The sequence below is a fragment of the Phyllopteryx taeniolatus genome, chromosome 14 (assembly GCF_024500385.1).
Source record: "Phyllopteryx taeniolatus isolate TA_2022b chromosome 14, UOR_Ptae_1.2, whole genome shotgun sequence".
In the NCBI taxonomy this organism is placed as follows: Eukaryota; Metazoa; Chordata; class Actinopteri; order Syngnathiformes; family Syngnathidae; genus Phyllopteryx; species Phyllopteryx taeniolatus.
The window spans coordinates 23,689,583-23,706,554 of NC_084515.1; the positions used below are offsets into that span (position 1 = coordinate 23,689,583).

At 39.1% G+C, this 16,972-nt stretch overlaps 2 protein-coding genes across 2 annotated transcripts; both read left to right on the forward strand.

The window, feature by feature from the left end:
• Nucleotides 1-580: 580 nt before the first annotated feature.
• zp3f.2 (zona pellucida glycoprotein 3f, tandem duplicate 2) lies at nucleotides 581-8,692 on the forward strand. Its single transcript, XM_061798097.1, has 19 exons — nucleotides 581-739; nucleotides 811-995; nucleotides 1,079-1,182; nucleotides 1,244-1,335; nucleotides 1,403-1,583; nucleotides 1,672-1,774; nucleotides 1,842-1,927; nucleotides 2,013-2,104; nucleotides 2,181-2,235; nucleotides 6,762-6,889; nucleotides 7,007-7,173; nucleotides 7,258-7,358; nucleotides 7,478-7,566; nucleotides 7,639-7,816; nucleotides 7,887-7,992; nucleotides 8,069-8,154; nucleotides 8,288-8,379; nucleotides 8,467-8,519; nucleotides 8,580-8,692. Exons 1-19 carry the CDS (start codon nucleotides 658-660, stop codon nucleotides 8,592-8,594), a joined length of 1,995 nt encoding a protein of 664 aa, XP_061654081.1. The 5' UTR covers nucleotides 581-657; the 3' UTR covers nucleotides 8,595-8,692.
• Nucleotides 8,693-10,395: 1,703 nt separating this feature from the next.
• LOC133489225 (RING finger protein 212B-like) lies at nucleotides 10,396-16,418 on the forward strand. Its single transcript, XM_061798098.1, has 12 exons — nucleotides 10,396-10,495; nucleotides 10,565-10,650; nucleotides 14,121-14,195; nucleotides 14,340-14,446; nucleotides 14,542-14,644; nucleotides 14,722-14,750; nucleotides 14,823-14,863; nucleotides 15,377-15,401; nucleotides 15,506-15,566; nucleotides 15,742-15,799; nucleotides 15,892-15,922; nucleotides 15,997-16,418. The coding sequence occupies exons 1-12, from the start codon at nucleotides 10,396-10,398 to the stop codon at nucleotides 16,058-16,060; spliced, it is 780 nt and encodes a 259-aa protein (XP_061654082.1). The 3' UTR covers nucleotides 16,061-16,418.
• The last annotated feature ends 554 nt before the right edge of the window (nucleotides 16,419-16,972 follow it).

Consider the following 16,972-nt stretch of genomic DNA (forward strand, 5'->3'; position numbering starts at 1 on the left):
ATAGTGAATTTTAAATGCACTATTAATTATCTATCTAAACATAACCAATCATGTCAAATTTCGCAGTTCGAAGATGCTCTTAAGTACTTAATAGGGTTCTCCGTTAACAAAAACAAAGAAAAAAAAGTGAAAATGCTAGAACATTGCTACATACCACCCAATCAGTTCTTAAATCAATCAAAGCATTTAGTTATCAAGAGTCTTATAATATTTGTTGAATTCATTTTCCCGTTTTTTTCCCCCCTAAAATGTGTACAATTGTATTTATTTGTGTATTTCTTACTTAATTTATCTTATATGAGTAAATTAAGCAATATGAATTCAATATTTGTTTGGATAATAGATTCGATTTTTAAAAATCCATCATTTTTGTAGTAAAATAAGCTATTTTACATATTTTAGATAGACATTTATTATTAAAAACAAATTTTCCCTCATACTCTCACTATCCATGACCTGGGCCCCCTTGTGTGGTTTAAAAATCAAATGTGGCCCTTGAGTACAAAACGTTCATCACTCCTGTACTTGGAAGTCATGCGCGTACACAGTAGGCGGTCTAAAAGCCTTTTCCTGCTCCCCCAGATGTTTGTCATTGGTGTGATTAGACAGGAAGTGTGCATATAATACCGCTCGCAAGGTGCATTGGCTCATTTAATCATGCTTCTCCGTCTCTGCTTAGGTGTGATACTCCTGGCTGTTTTTGCAACAGCTGATGAGAATGATGACGCTGAAGATGACGGTATTGCTCACAAACGCTTTGTTTGTCATTGTGGTGTACAGCTTTTTCCCATACGACACCTTTCTTTACAGCTATCAAAATAGACTGTTTGAAACAGTCTGTGAACATCACATGGAGGATCACTCCTGAGCTGGCACCATATTCAAACCGTCTCTTCCTTGGAAACTGCATCCGCTCGAGTATGATTGGTTTACCGACTGGAGATTGGGAACTACGTTTTGACTACAAATTCAGAGATTGTAAATTTAAAAAAAAGGTCAGAGGGGCGGCAAGGGGCTGGGGGGGTGGAAACTATCTGCATTATCAGAAGCTTCTTCATGACCTGTCCGTCTTTTCCAGTTAACGGCAAAACATCTTATCCATCAAAATGTATTGACTTACAAGCCAGGGGTGAAGTCAAGCCCGCCGGCTTATGAGTATTTCTTTGAATGTGTCCAGAAAAGGTACAGTATGTTTTTGTCCATCGTGTTCCTGATATCAGTTAAAACTTGCACTGTGTTTTAGGCCAGATGGGTGGATTCCTTCATTCTTGACCCCAGGTGCCAGTGTGTCTACAGGCCGGGGTGGCCTTGTCTTCCACATGGCACTCCTCAATGGTATATATCAAACTTCTTCGTGCTAACGACACATGCATTTTCTGAGTATCAATGTCCTCCTACACAGCACAAATGTCCGGCATAGCAAAATCCAACGTAATCCCGCTGGGCTCGTTCATGCCGATCTGGGCGGCTGTGGAGCAGAAAGCCCATCAACCGTTACGTCTCTTCATGGAGGAATGTGTAGCAGCCCCCACTGCACAGCTGCGACCGCAACAGCAGGTTTATCCCATCATTCTCAACAAAGGGTAGGTTTTTTTTTTTTTTTTTTTTTTTTTTTTTTTTTTTTTTTAAACTAAAAAAAGATGGCTTTGTAATGCATGTCACTTTGTACAGGTGTCTTTCAGATCGTGTCAAAGGAAATTCAGCGTTCCTTCCGCGATACCATTCATCTGCACTTGTCCTCTCCCTCCAGTCGTTCATGTTTGGTGTCGGAAAGGTGAGCTGGTGAAAATGACTGCTGAGCAATTTTATTTTTTTTTTTATATTGACTGGTTTGACTTCAGGTGTACATTCACTGTAAACTTGTTGCGTGGGATCCTGAAGTCCTTGATGAAAGCAAGAAAGCCTGTCAATATTCAAAGCTTGGCGAGTAAGTGTTGCACACTGCATCACTAAAAAAATAATAATAATAACAAATGCCCCTATGAAAGTGTTTCTGAATGTCTTCTTCTCAGATGGGAGTTACTAGATGACCCATCCCAGAACAACCTGTGTAGCTGCTGTGATCACACCTGCAGATCTCGGCACAAAAGAGGAGCTAAACGGGGTAAGTTTGTAATACTCGTGACTAATTTGAGTTGAGCCTCCACATGACTGTATTTTTCTTTTTACTCCTTTTTTAGAATCCCAGGGGTTGAGTCAACTTTCAGTGCTGGGACCTTTGGTCATTGTGGATATGTCAGACAGAAGAAGTCTGATAGCCTAAAAAAAGACCTTTTTACTACTGATGCCAACCCTGTCATATGCATGACTGTAGATAATTGTGCAGAAAATAAAATGCTGTTGTGACTTTAATTTGATCCTGAAGCCTTGTTCATGGAACACATTTTTTAACAGAACTCAAAATGTGTGCCTCCCAACAACCCAAACTACGTAGTACCAAGACTGCCCTGCAAAAGGTAGCATAGTGCCACAGGGTATGCAGAAATATTCTTTTCAAACCTTTTTAAAACTGTGCTATTTCCCTACCTCTCGCCCAGAGTCTGCTGGGCTTAGGCTCCGGCGTGCCTGCAACCCAAGTGAGGCTAAGCGGTTCCGAAAATGGAAAGATGACTTCAACTGTTTGGACATGCTTTAATCATAGACCGTGAAACGCTTTTGATCTCAAATTCATGCTGTCTAAATGATTTTTCACTCTGGGGAAAAATTACAAAACAACTCGCTGAGCAATACTACAAATTGTTTAGGAATCAACCATGGCATGGGGTGTAAGGTGCTTTATTTATTTATTTTTATTCCCCAGGTTTCAAGATTCAAAAAATAGTTTGCTTGTTAATATGCACAAAAGTGTACTGCTAATTTTGAATGCATACTTTTGTTAAATTGACTTCTTGAACTCTAAAGTTAAAAAATAACCTGGAATTATATTAAACTATTGGGTGATACACAAAATAACAAAACAAAACTAATGCAAATTCAATTAAATGGAAACCTCCTGATGGAACCTCAAGTTGAAAGCATCAGCCATCACAACTACTTCATTGAATCTGTGTCAGAAATCTCTTCTAAGTTTGCAGTAAAACAAATGAAGGAATACCCTGCATTGTCTGCAACGCAGTTCTTTACTATTACAAATATTACTGAGACCAAAGTTATCGATTTAATTCATTCACTCAAACCATCTAAGGCAAAGGATGTTTTTGGAATGGACACGAGCATGCTCAAAGATCTAGGTTCAACTCTTGCTCCTCCTATTGCCTCTATCATTAATCTTTCAATTTCATCTGGTCACTTTCCAAAGGCCTGGAAATCTGTTATTGTTACCCCTGTCTTTAAATCCGGTGACTCAACTTCTCTGAATAACTACCGACCTATAAGCATTCTTCCGGCCATTTTCAAAATTGCAGAAAAATGGGTGTCAGAGCAGATTGTCCATTATTTAATCAGCAGCTCCCCCTCTCTCCACGTCATGCAGTTTGGTTTCAGATCCAAGCATTCCACTGAAATGGCTACATGCCTCTTCATTGAGAAAATAAAATCTCTCGACAAGGGTGGAGTTGTAGGGGCGGTGTTCTTGGACCTCAGGAAAGCTTTCGATACAGTAAATCACTCTGTTCTTCTTACCAAGCTCTCAAAATTTAACTTCTCTCGCAAAGCTGTGAGCTGGATTGAATCATATCTGCATGACCGAACACAATCTGTATCAGTTAACAACTACAGATCAGAGTCTCTTAGGCTAACCTCTGGAGTCCCTCAGGGATCAATATTGGGCCCCCTTTTATTTAGTCTTTATATCAACGATTTGCCCACTGTTTGCTCTGAAGCAGAGTGCGTAATGTATGCAGACGACACAGTTTTCTTTGTTCATGGTCGCTCCAAAGATACTGTTCCTGCTAAACTCACTAATACAATGTCCTGTGTCACAACTTGGTTGCAGGAGTGCTGTCTACAGCTAAACGTTTCTAAAACTGTAGGCATGTATTTCACTAAAACAAATAGAGTATCACCTGACCCCGACATACTTGTTAATGGAAAAAAAATGCAAATTGTCAGCCAATACAAATATCTTGGGTTAATAATAGATTCACAGCTTTCCTTTAAAGCCCATATTGACAAATTGTGTAAAAATATCAAATTAAACCTCGCAAATTTTCGTGCAATTCGGAATGAAATGTCAACTGAAGCTGCAAAAATTTACCTGCATTCGATGATTCTTAGTCACTTTAACTATTGCATAACCAGTTGGTCCCAGGCTGGTCAGAATGCAAAAAAAACATTGGAAGTTTTGTACAAACAAGTAATTAAAGTGATGGATAAAAAAACCAAGGCACTATCATCACTGTGGAATTTAAAAAAAATACAGTCTTTTAAACTGGGACAGTCTTCACATATTTGCAGATTTAAATTTGATTTATAAAGTACTGCATGATTTGGTCCCAGCTCCTCTGGCTGAGTTCATCAGCCAAAGAAACAGCTCTGAGCGTGTCACTCGAGGCTCTGTCAGAGGTGACTGTCTCATTCCTCTGCGCAGGAGCACTTTCAGTAAGTCAGCCTGGTCAGTGAGGAGCGCTGGTGAGTGGAACTCAGTACCCGAGGAGGTTAAACTGCTTACAACATACAAGGCCTTCACAAAAAAACTGAAAATGTGGCTAGTTAACACCTATAGCTGCCAACACTAAAATACAAGTATGTTATGTTGTCTTTTTGTTATGATCAAAATAATTATGGTTTTATTCTCTCTTAATAGTATAGTATATATATTGATTATGTATCCTGTATTATATTGTCTTGTAGATGTATTTTACTGCTTTTTTACATCATGGCCAGGGGACTACAGATGAAAACTAGCCTTCTGGCTAATTCTGGCTTTTTTAACCATGTGTACTTCATGTGTTTTATGAAATTGCATTGTCCCCTTTCAAAAATAAACTGATAAACTAAACTAAAGTCAGCAATTGAGTGGCAGAACCGTGAAGGACGTCTGTCTTGCGTGAACGTTTTCATTTAGTTCATTTGAATTCATATTTGATGTAATATCCGCTTTAAGTCTATGCGTATAATGTATGACCATGTATTAACGTGAAACTGAGCATGGCGTGAGTGTGAAGAGTCGTGTGGCTCGGTATGTGGCCATAATTGACAGACGACCAGTCCAGGGTGTAGTCCACCTTTTGCCCAAAGTCAACTGAGAGAGACACTAAAACAGGATAAACGTAGTAGAAAATGTTGGAATCTCTAAAAAAATAAATTGGAAAAATCTAGTGTCATCTGGGTTTTCATCCCACATTGCAAAAAGTAGGTAGGTTACGTGAAGGATAAATTGTCCGTAGGTGTGATTGTTAGTGAGTGTTTTTTTTTTTTTTGGTCTATATGGGCACTCGGATTGGCTGGCGACCAGTTCAGGGTGTGCCCCGTCGGACCCAATTGGACTGGACCATCGTATAAAGATAAGATGGAGTCAATACCAGCTGACTTTGAGGAAAAAGGTGGACTACACCATGGACTGGTCTCCAGTTAGTCGCAGGGCACTTTCAGGTGCCTGTATAGAGACAGACAAGCCTTCGCTCTATTCCCACAGTGGGAACTGAACCAATGCTGGTTATCAGTGATGTTTTATTATTATTATGAATTAAGTTATTTGATCAAATCTGAATTCATTCATTTTCTATACCGCTTATCCTCACTAGGGTCGCGGGCATGCTGGAGCCTATCGCAGCTGACTCTGGGCGAGAGGCGGGTTACACTTTGGACTGGTCACCATCCAATCGCAGGGCACATAGCAAAAAAAAAAACAACAACCGTTCACACCTACGGGCAATTTCGAGTCTTCAGTTAACATGAAAAAACATTTTCATTAGATACATTAATTAAAAAGAAAAGGAATGCAGAAATTATGGCGGAAAACAGCTAAAACAGCCTAAATTATAATATTTCTTCTATGAAATTGTGGAAATGTATTCCCCACAGTCGATTGTCTTCATGTAGATATTAGAGTTTTGCTTTTTGGGGTCACCAACCTTTTTGAAACTGAAAGCTACCTCTTGGATGCTGATTAATTCAAAGGTCTACCAGTTTCATAAACACATCAGAAATACCAAATTTGTTCAAATGACCTTTAATTATGTTATAATTAATAATCAAACAAACTATGTGAAGACCCTGATCATGTTAATCATAATTATCAATGATAATTTAACAAGGTAGGAAACAGATAAATAAAAATATGCACCCGTTTATTTCTTAGAATCTAAAGGGTTTACATTTTCAAAGGATCACTTATACAACATGTTTAGGAAATCACAATATCCCATTACTGGTGAGCTTTTTTTAGAACAGGCCTGCGGGCACAATGTTGGTGACCCCCGGCATACGGCCTGCAGAATCGGTCGTGGTAGCTGATAAACCATATTTGCAATGAGACTGTTTCTTTACCCAACAGATTTCAAATGTGCGAGCTGGCCCGCAATGATGTCAGCATTTTTCCATGCCCTGATTGGTTGGTAAAAGCAAGCAAGTTCGACTAGTAAAACACACCTGCAGCTATCTGCACACATAATGCATAATAATAATAATAATCTGAATCTCCGGTGAGAATTACGTACTGTATTTCATTTCAATTGTTTACATTATTTTGATGTTATTAGATAAATGTATGACAACATGGGAAATCCTGCAGTGCACTAACACGGACCGTGGAAAGCACTCACGGTAATCAGGTGCACCTGTCCTGCTTGGCACACACCAGGTGAAACAGTTTGACTTGATTTTCACCTTCCAATCAGAGTGAATAAAAACAGCCTTGGTGTACCAACCACATGTTCAGTCGTGATGGCTTTCATTTGGCATAGTGCATTGCTCTTGAGCTTCGTTGCTTCCATTTCAGTGTATGCAGGTAATGTTGGGTTGGCAAGAAGGATATATAGCTATATTTGTAATTTGTGTCTATTTGTAATGTCGTGTTGTGGTGGTTTTAGTTTTTCTCAATTATTGTATCTTTCTTGCTCACAAGATGTCAAGCTGGACTGTAGGTCTGAGTTTGTGTCGCTGGTATGGACGGAAAGCCGACACCATGCTGATCCGTCGCTTTTCCGTTTGGGGACCTGTGTTCCCACCAGCGTCTCTGCCCGGGAGGCAACTTTCAGTGTCGAGTATACAGACTGTAACTTCAGGACACTGGTGAGTACTGGGTGCCTGTTCATGCCACTGCCTTGTCATTTTTTTTTTATGCCTTAACACTCCCAGTCTTGATCTATCTAACAGGTCACCGGGAACCAGGTAGTGCACACCAATGACCTGACTTATTTGTCTCCTGGTTCTCAAGTGCAAACCTTTGTTCATCCTGTTGTTTGCATATTTGACAGGTTGGTATATGTGTGTGTGTATATAAAGTGGTTCTGCTCTCAATTGTAACCCTAAAGTGCTCACTTTCACTATTTTACTGTTTTTAATTTAATTCATTATTGCACTAAACATTTTACAGGCCAAAAGGCTGGTCCCCACTCCGCTATGACCCAGTGTTCTCAACCTATGGCAAATCAGATCTAATGTTCCATATGGCACTGATGAATGGTGGGTTAATGGCTAAAATGACACTTTTGTGCTTAGCCTCATTGCCCTAATTGTTTTTTTATTTTTTTGAAGATGACTTCTCTGGCCCAGCTGAAGCCACCCGTTTTACTCTCGGTTCATTCATCCCAATCATGGCTCGTGTGGCTGAAAATACCCATCAGCCATTGCTCCTGCTGATGGAGGAGTGCATCGCCACCACGACACCAGATCGCCAGCCTGACCATGTTTACAACATTATTGGCAATAAAGGGTACTGTCATAAAGCTGCTCTAATGGGTCAAACTAGCACAATATGATATTGAACTTTATTTCTTTAATAGATGTCTTTTGGACAGTAAGGTGTCTCGTTCCAAATTTGAACCAAGGCAGGTGCCGTCAGAAATTAGACTATCACTTCAGGCATTTAGATTTGCTGTGGAAGAAGAGGTAACTTTTCTTTTACTATTTTTATTTATTTTTTTCTCAATTTGTTGACTGGTCCTGTGCATGCTCTTCTCAACAGGTGTTTATCCACTGTAGACTTGTAGCTTGGGATCCAGCTGGTATTGACAACACGAAGAAGGCGTGCAACTTTGTCAAAGGCCATGGGTAATGCGCAGACTGATTTTTGCTTTGAGAAACTTTTTGTTGACGTGTTCCTTTTCCAAGGGAATAGAAATGTTTTAAAGCAGTGATTGCTACACATTGCTCAATTTAACAAATCTTAAATGCCTCTTTTTAGTTGGGAGCTGCTGGACAACCCCACTCATAGCAAGTTGTGCGACTGTTGTGAAACTAGTTGCAAATCCAGGTGGTCAAGGAGTGTAACTTCAGGTATTTTTTTTTCTTTTTTTTTTTTTTTTTTTTTTTTTTTTTGGGCTGGATACATTTTACTGGTCTGAAAGTACTTTGTGCTTGCAGGGAAACATGGAATCATCCAGAATGCAGTCCTTGGACCCCTGACTATCACTGAAGTAAGCAGAATCTTCCTATGATGTGTAGACTTTCCCTGCATAACTTATTCTTTCCAACAGGAATTGACCAGATGATTCAATGGGAGGGCTTTTCCACAAGTTGCATCATTGTCAACCCATTTTTTTCTTGCCTGAGCTATGTATATCCAATTAAAACTTTAAAAAAAAAAAAACTGGAATGTCTGTTATGATTCATGCATCGCAGTATGGTTGTTGGGTGTGACTACAAGTGCAGTTCAACTTGGCTCTTGTTGGGTTTTCGCATGCTACACATGTGGCTCAAGGATTGCAAATAAAACTCGTCAGCGTGCACAAATGCAAATGGGTACGCTCGCAAGTTACATTTTTGGGGAAGGCCAAGCTTTTCAAACATTCACAAAGTAAAAGTTTAGGTTGCATACCCTGATTTCTAAAATCTCTAAATGTACCATATTTTCGCTACCCCCCCCCCCCCCCCCCCCCCCCCCCAACCACACACGCATGACAAGTGTTCTGGGTGTGTGTGGTGTTATCTACACCATGACCCCAACCAACACACTACACCCACAGTCTATTCTCCTCCAAACCAGATGTCTAATGCAGAGACCAACTGCTTCCTTGGTAACTACATTGTAGTTGCCAACTCGGGGCGACATCATACAAAGACTCAACATAAGAGTTTGTCGAGTCAGTCAACAGCGCAAACTTAATGTTGCTTCCCCAAGTGGCAATCGTTCAATTTCATCACAATCACTGAGTCCTTGGCTCAGCCTAACTTGGTGTTGGCCACACAAAGGATCATAAATACTGAACGGGGTTTGTGTGATTGTCTTCCCTTGCTGCTTCCTTAGCAGATTGAGGCGGGGGGGGGGAAACTCATCCCACACGACGGCATAATCGGTCAAGATAATCTTTCGGTGACGTCCAACAATCGGGCCTTTTATTTTGATCAGAAAACGGGAACATTTTCAGCACAGTGATAAGTGGGTGGCACATCTGCCTCGCAGTCCTGAGTGTTTGGGTTTGAAATCCATAGGCATAAATTTGAGTGGCGTACGCCGTCTCTTGCCCGTTAGCTCGGATAGGCTTCAATTCACCTGTGAAGTTATATCCTCACTATGAGGATGGAAAGGAAAAAAATTAGGCCAGGTTATCAAGAAGCAGAGGACAAAATGGCCGAGAAGGCAACACTTGCATATTTATAATGGAACAGTTTTATTTCTTCGTACTTTCCAGGGTCAGAATTCATGAATATTGGCTCCCTGTATGGATGCACAGTATGTCTGACTTCACAAAATTATGATAATATACTGTTTTTTTTTGTGTGTAGCACATTGTTTTGCGTGTTTTATTTTTGTTAACCAGTGTTGGAAAGACGCGCAAACTCGTTGACTGGTAAATATAATTTTTTTTCACTGCTATGTGGCGTATTTGCATTCATCCCGGAGTTCAGTCATAACTTAGTCAACAGCCTCACGAGCTACTGCTAGCCGGCTAACAGCTGCTAGCTCAACTCTTGTCAATGTTTGTCTGCCACTTCTCACATTTGCAGCAGGTAAGATGGCTAAAATGTTATTATTATTATTATTATTTTTATGTAACCGCATGTTAAGCAGTTTCTGTCTGTAGCTACACGTGAATAGGTGTAAGATTTGAAAACTTAAAGTAGCAACAATTCTTTAAGCTAACACGTGAAGGCTGTGAGATATTAGCTATTATGAATACGTTGTGTTATAGGGAGATAATTTTGTGTATACTCAAAGATAATTAGTCATGACATACTTAAATAGAAGTACATAAATGTATTGGAAATGTAAGGTTCAAGTTATTAGGACTTTGCTGAGTCTGACTAGTTTTACTTTTTGCAGGTAAACTAGATAACATTAGAGGTGCACAAATGGATTGGTTCCACTGTAACCAGTGCTTCTCAAGATCAGGATCAAAGTTTGCAGTGTCCAGCTGTGGACACATCTGCTGCGAGGCCTGCATTAAAGCTGGCAAGTCTTATCTGTTTTGATAACATTCTGATGCCTTGTAATAATGATGGATTGACAACATCATTTGAGTCCCATCTCTTGTGATTGTGCATGTTCCCTTAGAGCGATGTGTCATATGCGGAAACAGCTGTAATTATCGGCCCATCACAGATCAGGTTGGTGATCGTTACCTTCGGGATGTTGTGTTGTGGCGAGTCGATCACATCCAGACAGTTAAGCTCTTAGAAAAGAATGTAATGCTCCATTTAAGGCATTATGCACAATTTAGTTTACGTATTTACAATAAGAGCCAAATTGGTCCATATATTTACTTATGAAAAGAGAAGGGTGGTACCATTAATAGGAGTACGCAGCAGATACAAAATAGAACTTTGTTGTTGGTGAATTTATTTTCACAACATGAGTCACTATGGCATCATTGGAAGCACTGACCCCCACAAACCTGAATGGCACCACCTTTTCTGTTTTGAACCAGGAATTAGCCTGCTAACTAGCAAACAGACTGACAAACACACACAAATACTTTTGATAATAGTTCAACCTTGATGAAACTACAAATCTAATGTCGCTTAAAACTTGCAGTTAATGAAAATTCTTGACCGAAAATGAGGAGCCCGAGGCTGAAAGCCGAAACAAAATAACAAAATAACTATGCCAATTATTAGTAAAACTGCATTTACGGCTATAACTGTAGAGCTGGCAACCTATAGAAATTGAGAACAATTTCGGAATTTCCATATTTTTAAAATTATGTCAAGAACATTACCGTGGGACAGGAAGGCTGGACTGGATGACTGGTGAGCCTCACAGTTCTGAGGACCTGGGTTCAAATCCGGCCTCGCCTGTGTGGAGTTTGCATGTTGTGACTGTGTGGGTTTTCTCCGGATACTCCGGTTTCCTCCCACGTCCAGTTTTAATTTTCAGGTTCCGGTCCCTGTGTGGCTGTCTAGCGTTATTGTGTATTACAGTATTTGTTTTCCAGACACTTATTAATTTGCCTGCTATTGTGCTCTTCCAAATGGTTACTCTCTGCTACAACACTGCTTTGAAAGCCCACATCGTTTACATTTTTGTAGCTATTAACGTTGAGTTCACTGATGATGTTTTTATGTCCGAGTTTGAAATGTCCTATTGTCTGACCTGTTTTTAAAGGCACCTAATGTGTTTCACTTTGCTTCTCCCGACGCAGCCGTAAATCGTTCGTGCAGCAAACTGTACAGTTACAGATTACCTGTGTTCTTTCAGGTTTTTATTTTTTTTATTTTTATTTTTTATTTTTTTATAAACAATTATAGTGTTAACTGGCCACAGTATTTGCTTTCGTCATAGCAACATCCTGTTTCGGCCGTTTTGTGTCTGTCACAAAGGTCTTTCGGTCTGACACCGAAAATGCACTTTTGGCCACATTTTTGGGTGCATCACTCGTGACAATGTTTTAATTTAACATGAACAATATACAGTACAGTAGCACCCAGTTTGATAGAAGCATATTTGTCTTTGCCATTGCAACTTCAAAATCACCTTTATTGATCTAGAACACCGATGGATTAATATAACAATGTTAACAGTACTAAGTTGTGTTTAGTACTTGTACAAACTTTGCCAGGTGGTAAAAGCATCAGAAAATGTTTGTATCAAAACTTGTTAAATCAGACAACTTTTATTTGTGTTAAGCATTGACATTGCTGTAGTTTCGGACCAGTCTGACCTCTCAGTTTCTCTTAACAGATGCATGCATGTATCCATCCACTTTTTATACGACTGATACTGTTCAGAGTCCAGGGGAACCTGGAGCCTATTCCATCTGATTTATAGGCTGCTTAATTGAAAACGGAGGGAAAAAACTGTTCGTTACTGTATATCGTCTTCTTGTATTAATCCACTCTCTGTAATTTGGGATTTTAATTATGCTCCGCCTCCCTGCTCAGTCTCCTTTCATAGATTTCAATCATTATAGTAGCACCGCCGATTGATCATGATGTCACTCAGCACGTGTACTCGTTAATTGCACATAATGCCTAGAATATAAAAGTGATTCATTTGTTATTATTTTAAATTTTCAAATGTTGAATGTAAATATTGTGGGGCCAACTACCACAACTAGTATTATACTGTAATATGTTATGTCAAATTTTACAAGTAACTTTCTCAACATATTACAGCAGTTTTTAATCAGTTTTTTTTTTTGGCAGAACAGTGTGAATAGGTATTGGTTTGACAACAAAGTCATCTGTAGATGACACTTTTCAAATAGGCAGACAAAACTAGGTTGTGGTGTAACGTATACTTAGGGCACATGCGTTAACCTCAAGTCTAGATTCAGCCCATCACATTACTTTTTGTTGCATATGAAAGCAAAGTGTGTCTACTTTGTGATTCTTGCTAAATGGATTTTTGCGTTTCATTTTGGCATGAAATCTGTACCAAAATCGCAATTTTTCATCACTTTTAAGAACAATAGTATGCATATTTGGTTGCCACTATTTTCCATGAACTTTCACGCTAATTTTTTGGGGTTAAATAAGTAAATTAATATGACTTTCACGGTCTGACAGGCCCGCTGAAGGAAACTAATTATACTGAACCAAAGTATAAATACAACACTCCTACTTTTGCTACTATTTTTTATGAGCTGAACTCAAAGATCTTTCTCTACATACACAAAAGGCCTTTGTTCATGAGTACTTTTTATTTGCTGAGATAATCCATCCAACTCACAGTTGTGGCAGATCAAGATGCTGATGATTATTGCACAGGTGTGCCTTACGATGCCCACAAAAAAAAAAAAGATCACTCTAAAATGTGCATTTTTATTGTATTGCGGTAGCCTAGGGGTCCGAAAACCAGTCAGTATGTGGTGTGACCACTATTTTCCTCCCGCAGTGCAACACATTAATTATGCATAGTTCATCAGTTGTGCCATTCATCCACGATCATCCCGTCATGTTGGAGCATGATTGTGCGCCGCCTGATGTTGCAAGGATCTGCACACAATAACCTGGAAGCTGAAAACATCACAGTTCTCGCATGGCCAGCATACACACCGGACATGCCACCCATTGAGCATGTTTGGGATTTTCTGGATCGGCGTATACGGCAGCGTGTTGTAGTTCCTGGCAATATCCAGTAGAGCAACATTCCACAGGCCACAAGGACGTGATGCACTGCGTTAGGCAAATGGTGGTCAGACCAGATACTGACTGGTTTTCGGACCCCACCCCCTCCCCTAATAGTGTAAAACTGCACATTTTAAAGTGGCCTTTTTTTTGTGGGTTGCCTAAGACACACCTGCGCAGTGAATATGTTGCAAATAGTGGTCACACCACATACTGACTGTTTTTTTGTTTTACACTCGCATTCTCATAATCTTGACGTGTGCTGTAGCAGAATGTTAAATGGGTGATTGGAAATGGAACATTTGGGAATAAATTAAATACCGCATTATCCTACAACTGTACTGTATGTGTTAACGCTGTTTAGATTTGGTTCTCATAAAAGAACAGGTCAAAAACAGGGGGAAAAAATTGCTGAATGTCAAGAATATTTGGAAATTTGAATGTTAATAAGGTGTAAGAACTATTCTTAATTGTTTGTTTAAAAAAAAAAAAAAGGCTTTCTGTTTTAGATGAAACCACAGGAAAAGGTGTTTTTCATGGATCCTGTGAAGCTCATCCAGTCACGGCTCGAACACATTTCACAGGTATGTTTACCCAAAGCCCTTTCGCTTTATGTTCTTTTTAAAAGCTCTGTCATTCTCTGTGCCATTTAACCTGGTTGATGACCCAATAAAGCCCCGAATTTATATCTGAAAGTGAACGTCGTCTAAAGGTGGGTACTCCCTCAGATTGCCGATTTTCAACGGACACAAATGGAGAGAGCAACAGCGTACTTCAAGCACCAGTCAGTTGAACTGGAAAAACGTCTGAAAGAAGTCACTCAACAGAGTTACAGGTGACTTAAGGATGTATTCATTGTTCCCATAAATGTGGCAAAATATTTCCTGGGATGGTCACTTTTGTTTTTTTATTATTTTTTTTGTCATTAAGGCAAATAGCTGAATTGAAGAGAGAGAATGCTGATCTTAAAAGTCAAAATATGGAGCTAAAAAGAGAGATGGCAGAGCTAAAAAAGCCTCTTTCGCAGAGGAGGGTACGTACTCTTGTAGTTAAAAAAAAAACAAAAAAACTGCTTGGAATAGTTGTTTGATAGAAGTCTGCTCTCCATAGGGTTCTCCAGGACAATTTCAGACAAATGGGTATAAACCAATTTACTTCTCACAATTCATGACTTCTGTTGAGGCTGTAACACATTTGTGTCTCATATACAGTGTTCAAAGGATCTCTCTCCCTGTGGCTGTCACTTCTCCAGGTAATCCCAGTCATCCAATTATTTCTTCCTATAAAGTTATTTTGTTTCTATCATTTGTTTGTAACTTGGCAGGATTAAGGAAAAACTTCCCATACCAATTTCCCATGAAACTCTGTAGAGGGGTGTTTTTAAGATAAACAGTATTACATTATAGTGTTGATCCAAATACAGTTGTAGAGTGATCCTCCAAATTTTCCTTCTATTATAATTGCAAGCGATGGGTATTTTTGGCCTTTGTGGAAGTTTGTTCTCTAACTGGAATGCCAATCTTTTTAAGATACAGTGGACCTCCGCTATTCGCGGGGTACAGGGAGCAGTATGGATCGCAAATACCGGAAGTCCCCCCCCCCAAAAAAAAAAAACTGAAACAAAAAATAAAATGTTTAAATTGGGGGGGAAAAAAGAGCAGTTTGTTGACAATGCAGGTGCCGAACCACAAGTATTCGGGGGTCCATTGTATTGTTGATCAATCTAATCATCTATATTCAAGTTCAACTTGTTTTCTATCTCCAGTTACCCCTCATTTAAGAACTATGAGGTATGTTTGACACAGTAGCCTTAATTATAGTTTGGTATAAAGCCCCAAACATAACAAAAAGCTTTACATCATCTTGGGATCCATAGTGTTTTTGTGGTTTTCAGTCACCTAGATTCGGCAGATTCCCCAATGTGGACCAGAAACAGAGGTCTTGCATCCCGTACAGTTAAGTACCAGGATTATTCTATTGCATATAATCAATTTATATGAACAAAACGCTCTACTGTACACTAATCTGTCCTCATGGAGCTGGGGCCTATGCAAAATTCATGTTTTAATCAACTTTATTGTAACTATGTGGCTAGATTTGAGGAAAATGTGTATGGTATGTTTTGCTCAGACTCCTGGATCGACCACTTCTTTTTCTAGCCACAGCCCTCTACTCGGACATGGACACAGTAAGTGTTGTAGTGTTTTCTGCCCCGAGTTTGTACATACTTGGTTTGATGTTCTCAGAATATTAAATGCCTTGACTGTCCTGTTTTTAAAGGGACTCCAACCTCCATCAGCCCATCTATGAGGTAAGGAATGCTCACCTTAATAGTCATTGTTTGATCCCATTTGCACATTCTGCTTTTCAATTTGTCATCCACAGAACCCCAAACATTTACCAGTTTCAGCTGATGACTGGCTTATCAATACACTCGCCGAGGCGTTAATCAAACCCGCTCTATTTGTAAAGACATCAAAATGTTTTTATGGAAAAAAAAATAAGCTGTAATTATTTTTGTACGCATTTCAGTTGTTGCACTGTGTTGTTTTCCGTTAAGTAATTTAACAGTCATAAGATCTCACTGATCTGGTTTCTTCATGGTGGTGCTTGTTTTTCCTGGGTTAGACACAATATAGCCACACAACAAAGTGTGAGGGGCATTACCATTAATTTCACAATGGCTTACAGAATTCACTATCAAAATCATATGAATTTAGATGAAGCAGTGTTCTTACACATACTAAACACATCTTTGAATTTGTTCCTGTGACAATTTTGCAAATGAGTTTTTTTGGGGAAAAAAATTAAACAAATGAAAACAAGTGTTTCAGACATTTCTACAAAACTTAACGAAGTGAGATGACTTGAAAATTAAAAGCACTATTGTGCCGTTCACAAAATTAAGATATTTTCTGAACATATGTTGCGATAACCAGCTAAATGTAATTGATCTTTGTATTGTTAAGCTGCATATACACTGCTTAGACACACTCTTCAGTTAACTGTTTGGATGATGAAAATGCAGGAATCAGTGAATGCAATTTTATGGTGTTTTCTTAGTACAGTGAAAATGATACTGTTATTTCAACGGATGAGCCGAATGATGCAAGGATTGTGTTTTGGGTACATACTGCAGAAGTGAATGGCAATGTTTGTAACTTTTTTTTTTTTTTAATCTAAACCTGTATAAGTTAAACAACAGCAGGTTAAAGGAGGACAGTGTTTAGTACATGAAATAATTGGACTTATTAAACATAACGGCAGCAGGCTCCAAATCCAAAGTGCAAGATGTCAAATTAAAGGGGAAAATGTCCAGTGTGCATTCCTTATAAGGAATAATGGGTTATTAAGGAATGAT

Excerpts from the sequence above, each read along its gene's own strand:
- LOC133489225 (XM_061798098.1), top strand. The coding sequence starts at position 10,396 with ATGGATTGGTTCCACTGTAACCAGTGCTTCTCAAGATCAGGATCAAAG. Across the intron at positions 14,645-14,721 it reads AGCCTCTTTCGCAGAGGAGG|GGTTCTCCAGGACAATTTCA; the intron begins GTACGTACTCTT and ends TGCTCTCCATAG. Across the intron at positions 15,800-15,891 it reads TCTACTCGGACATGGACACA|GGACTCCAACCTCCATCAGC; the intron begins GTAAGTGTTGTA and ends CTGTTTTTAAAG.
- zp3f.2 (XM_061798097.1), top strand. The coding sequence starts at position 658 with ATGCTTCTCCGTCTCTGCTTAGGTGTGATACTCCTGGCTGTTTTTGCA. Across the intron at positions 2,236-6,761 it reads CCTTTGGTCATTGTGGATAT|TTTTCACCTTCCAATCAGAG; the intron begins GTCAGACAGAAG and ends AGTTTGACTTGA. Across the intron at positions 8,155-8,287 it reads AACTTTGTCAAAGGCCATGG|TTGGGAGCTGCTGGACAACC; the intron begins GTAATGCGCAGA and ends GCCTCTTTTTAG.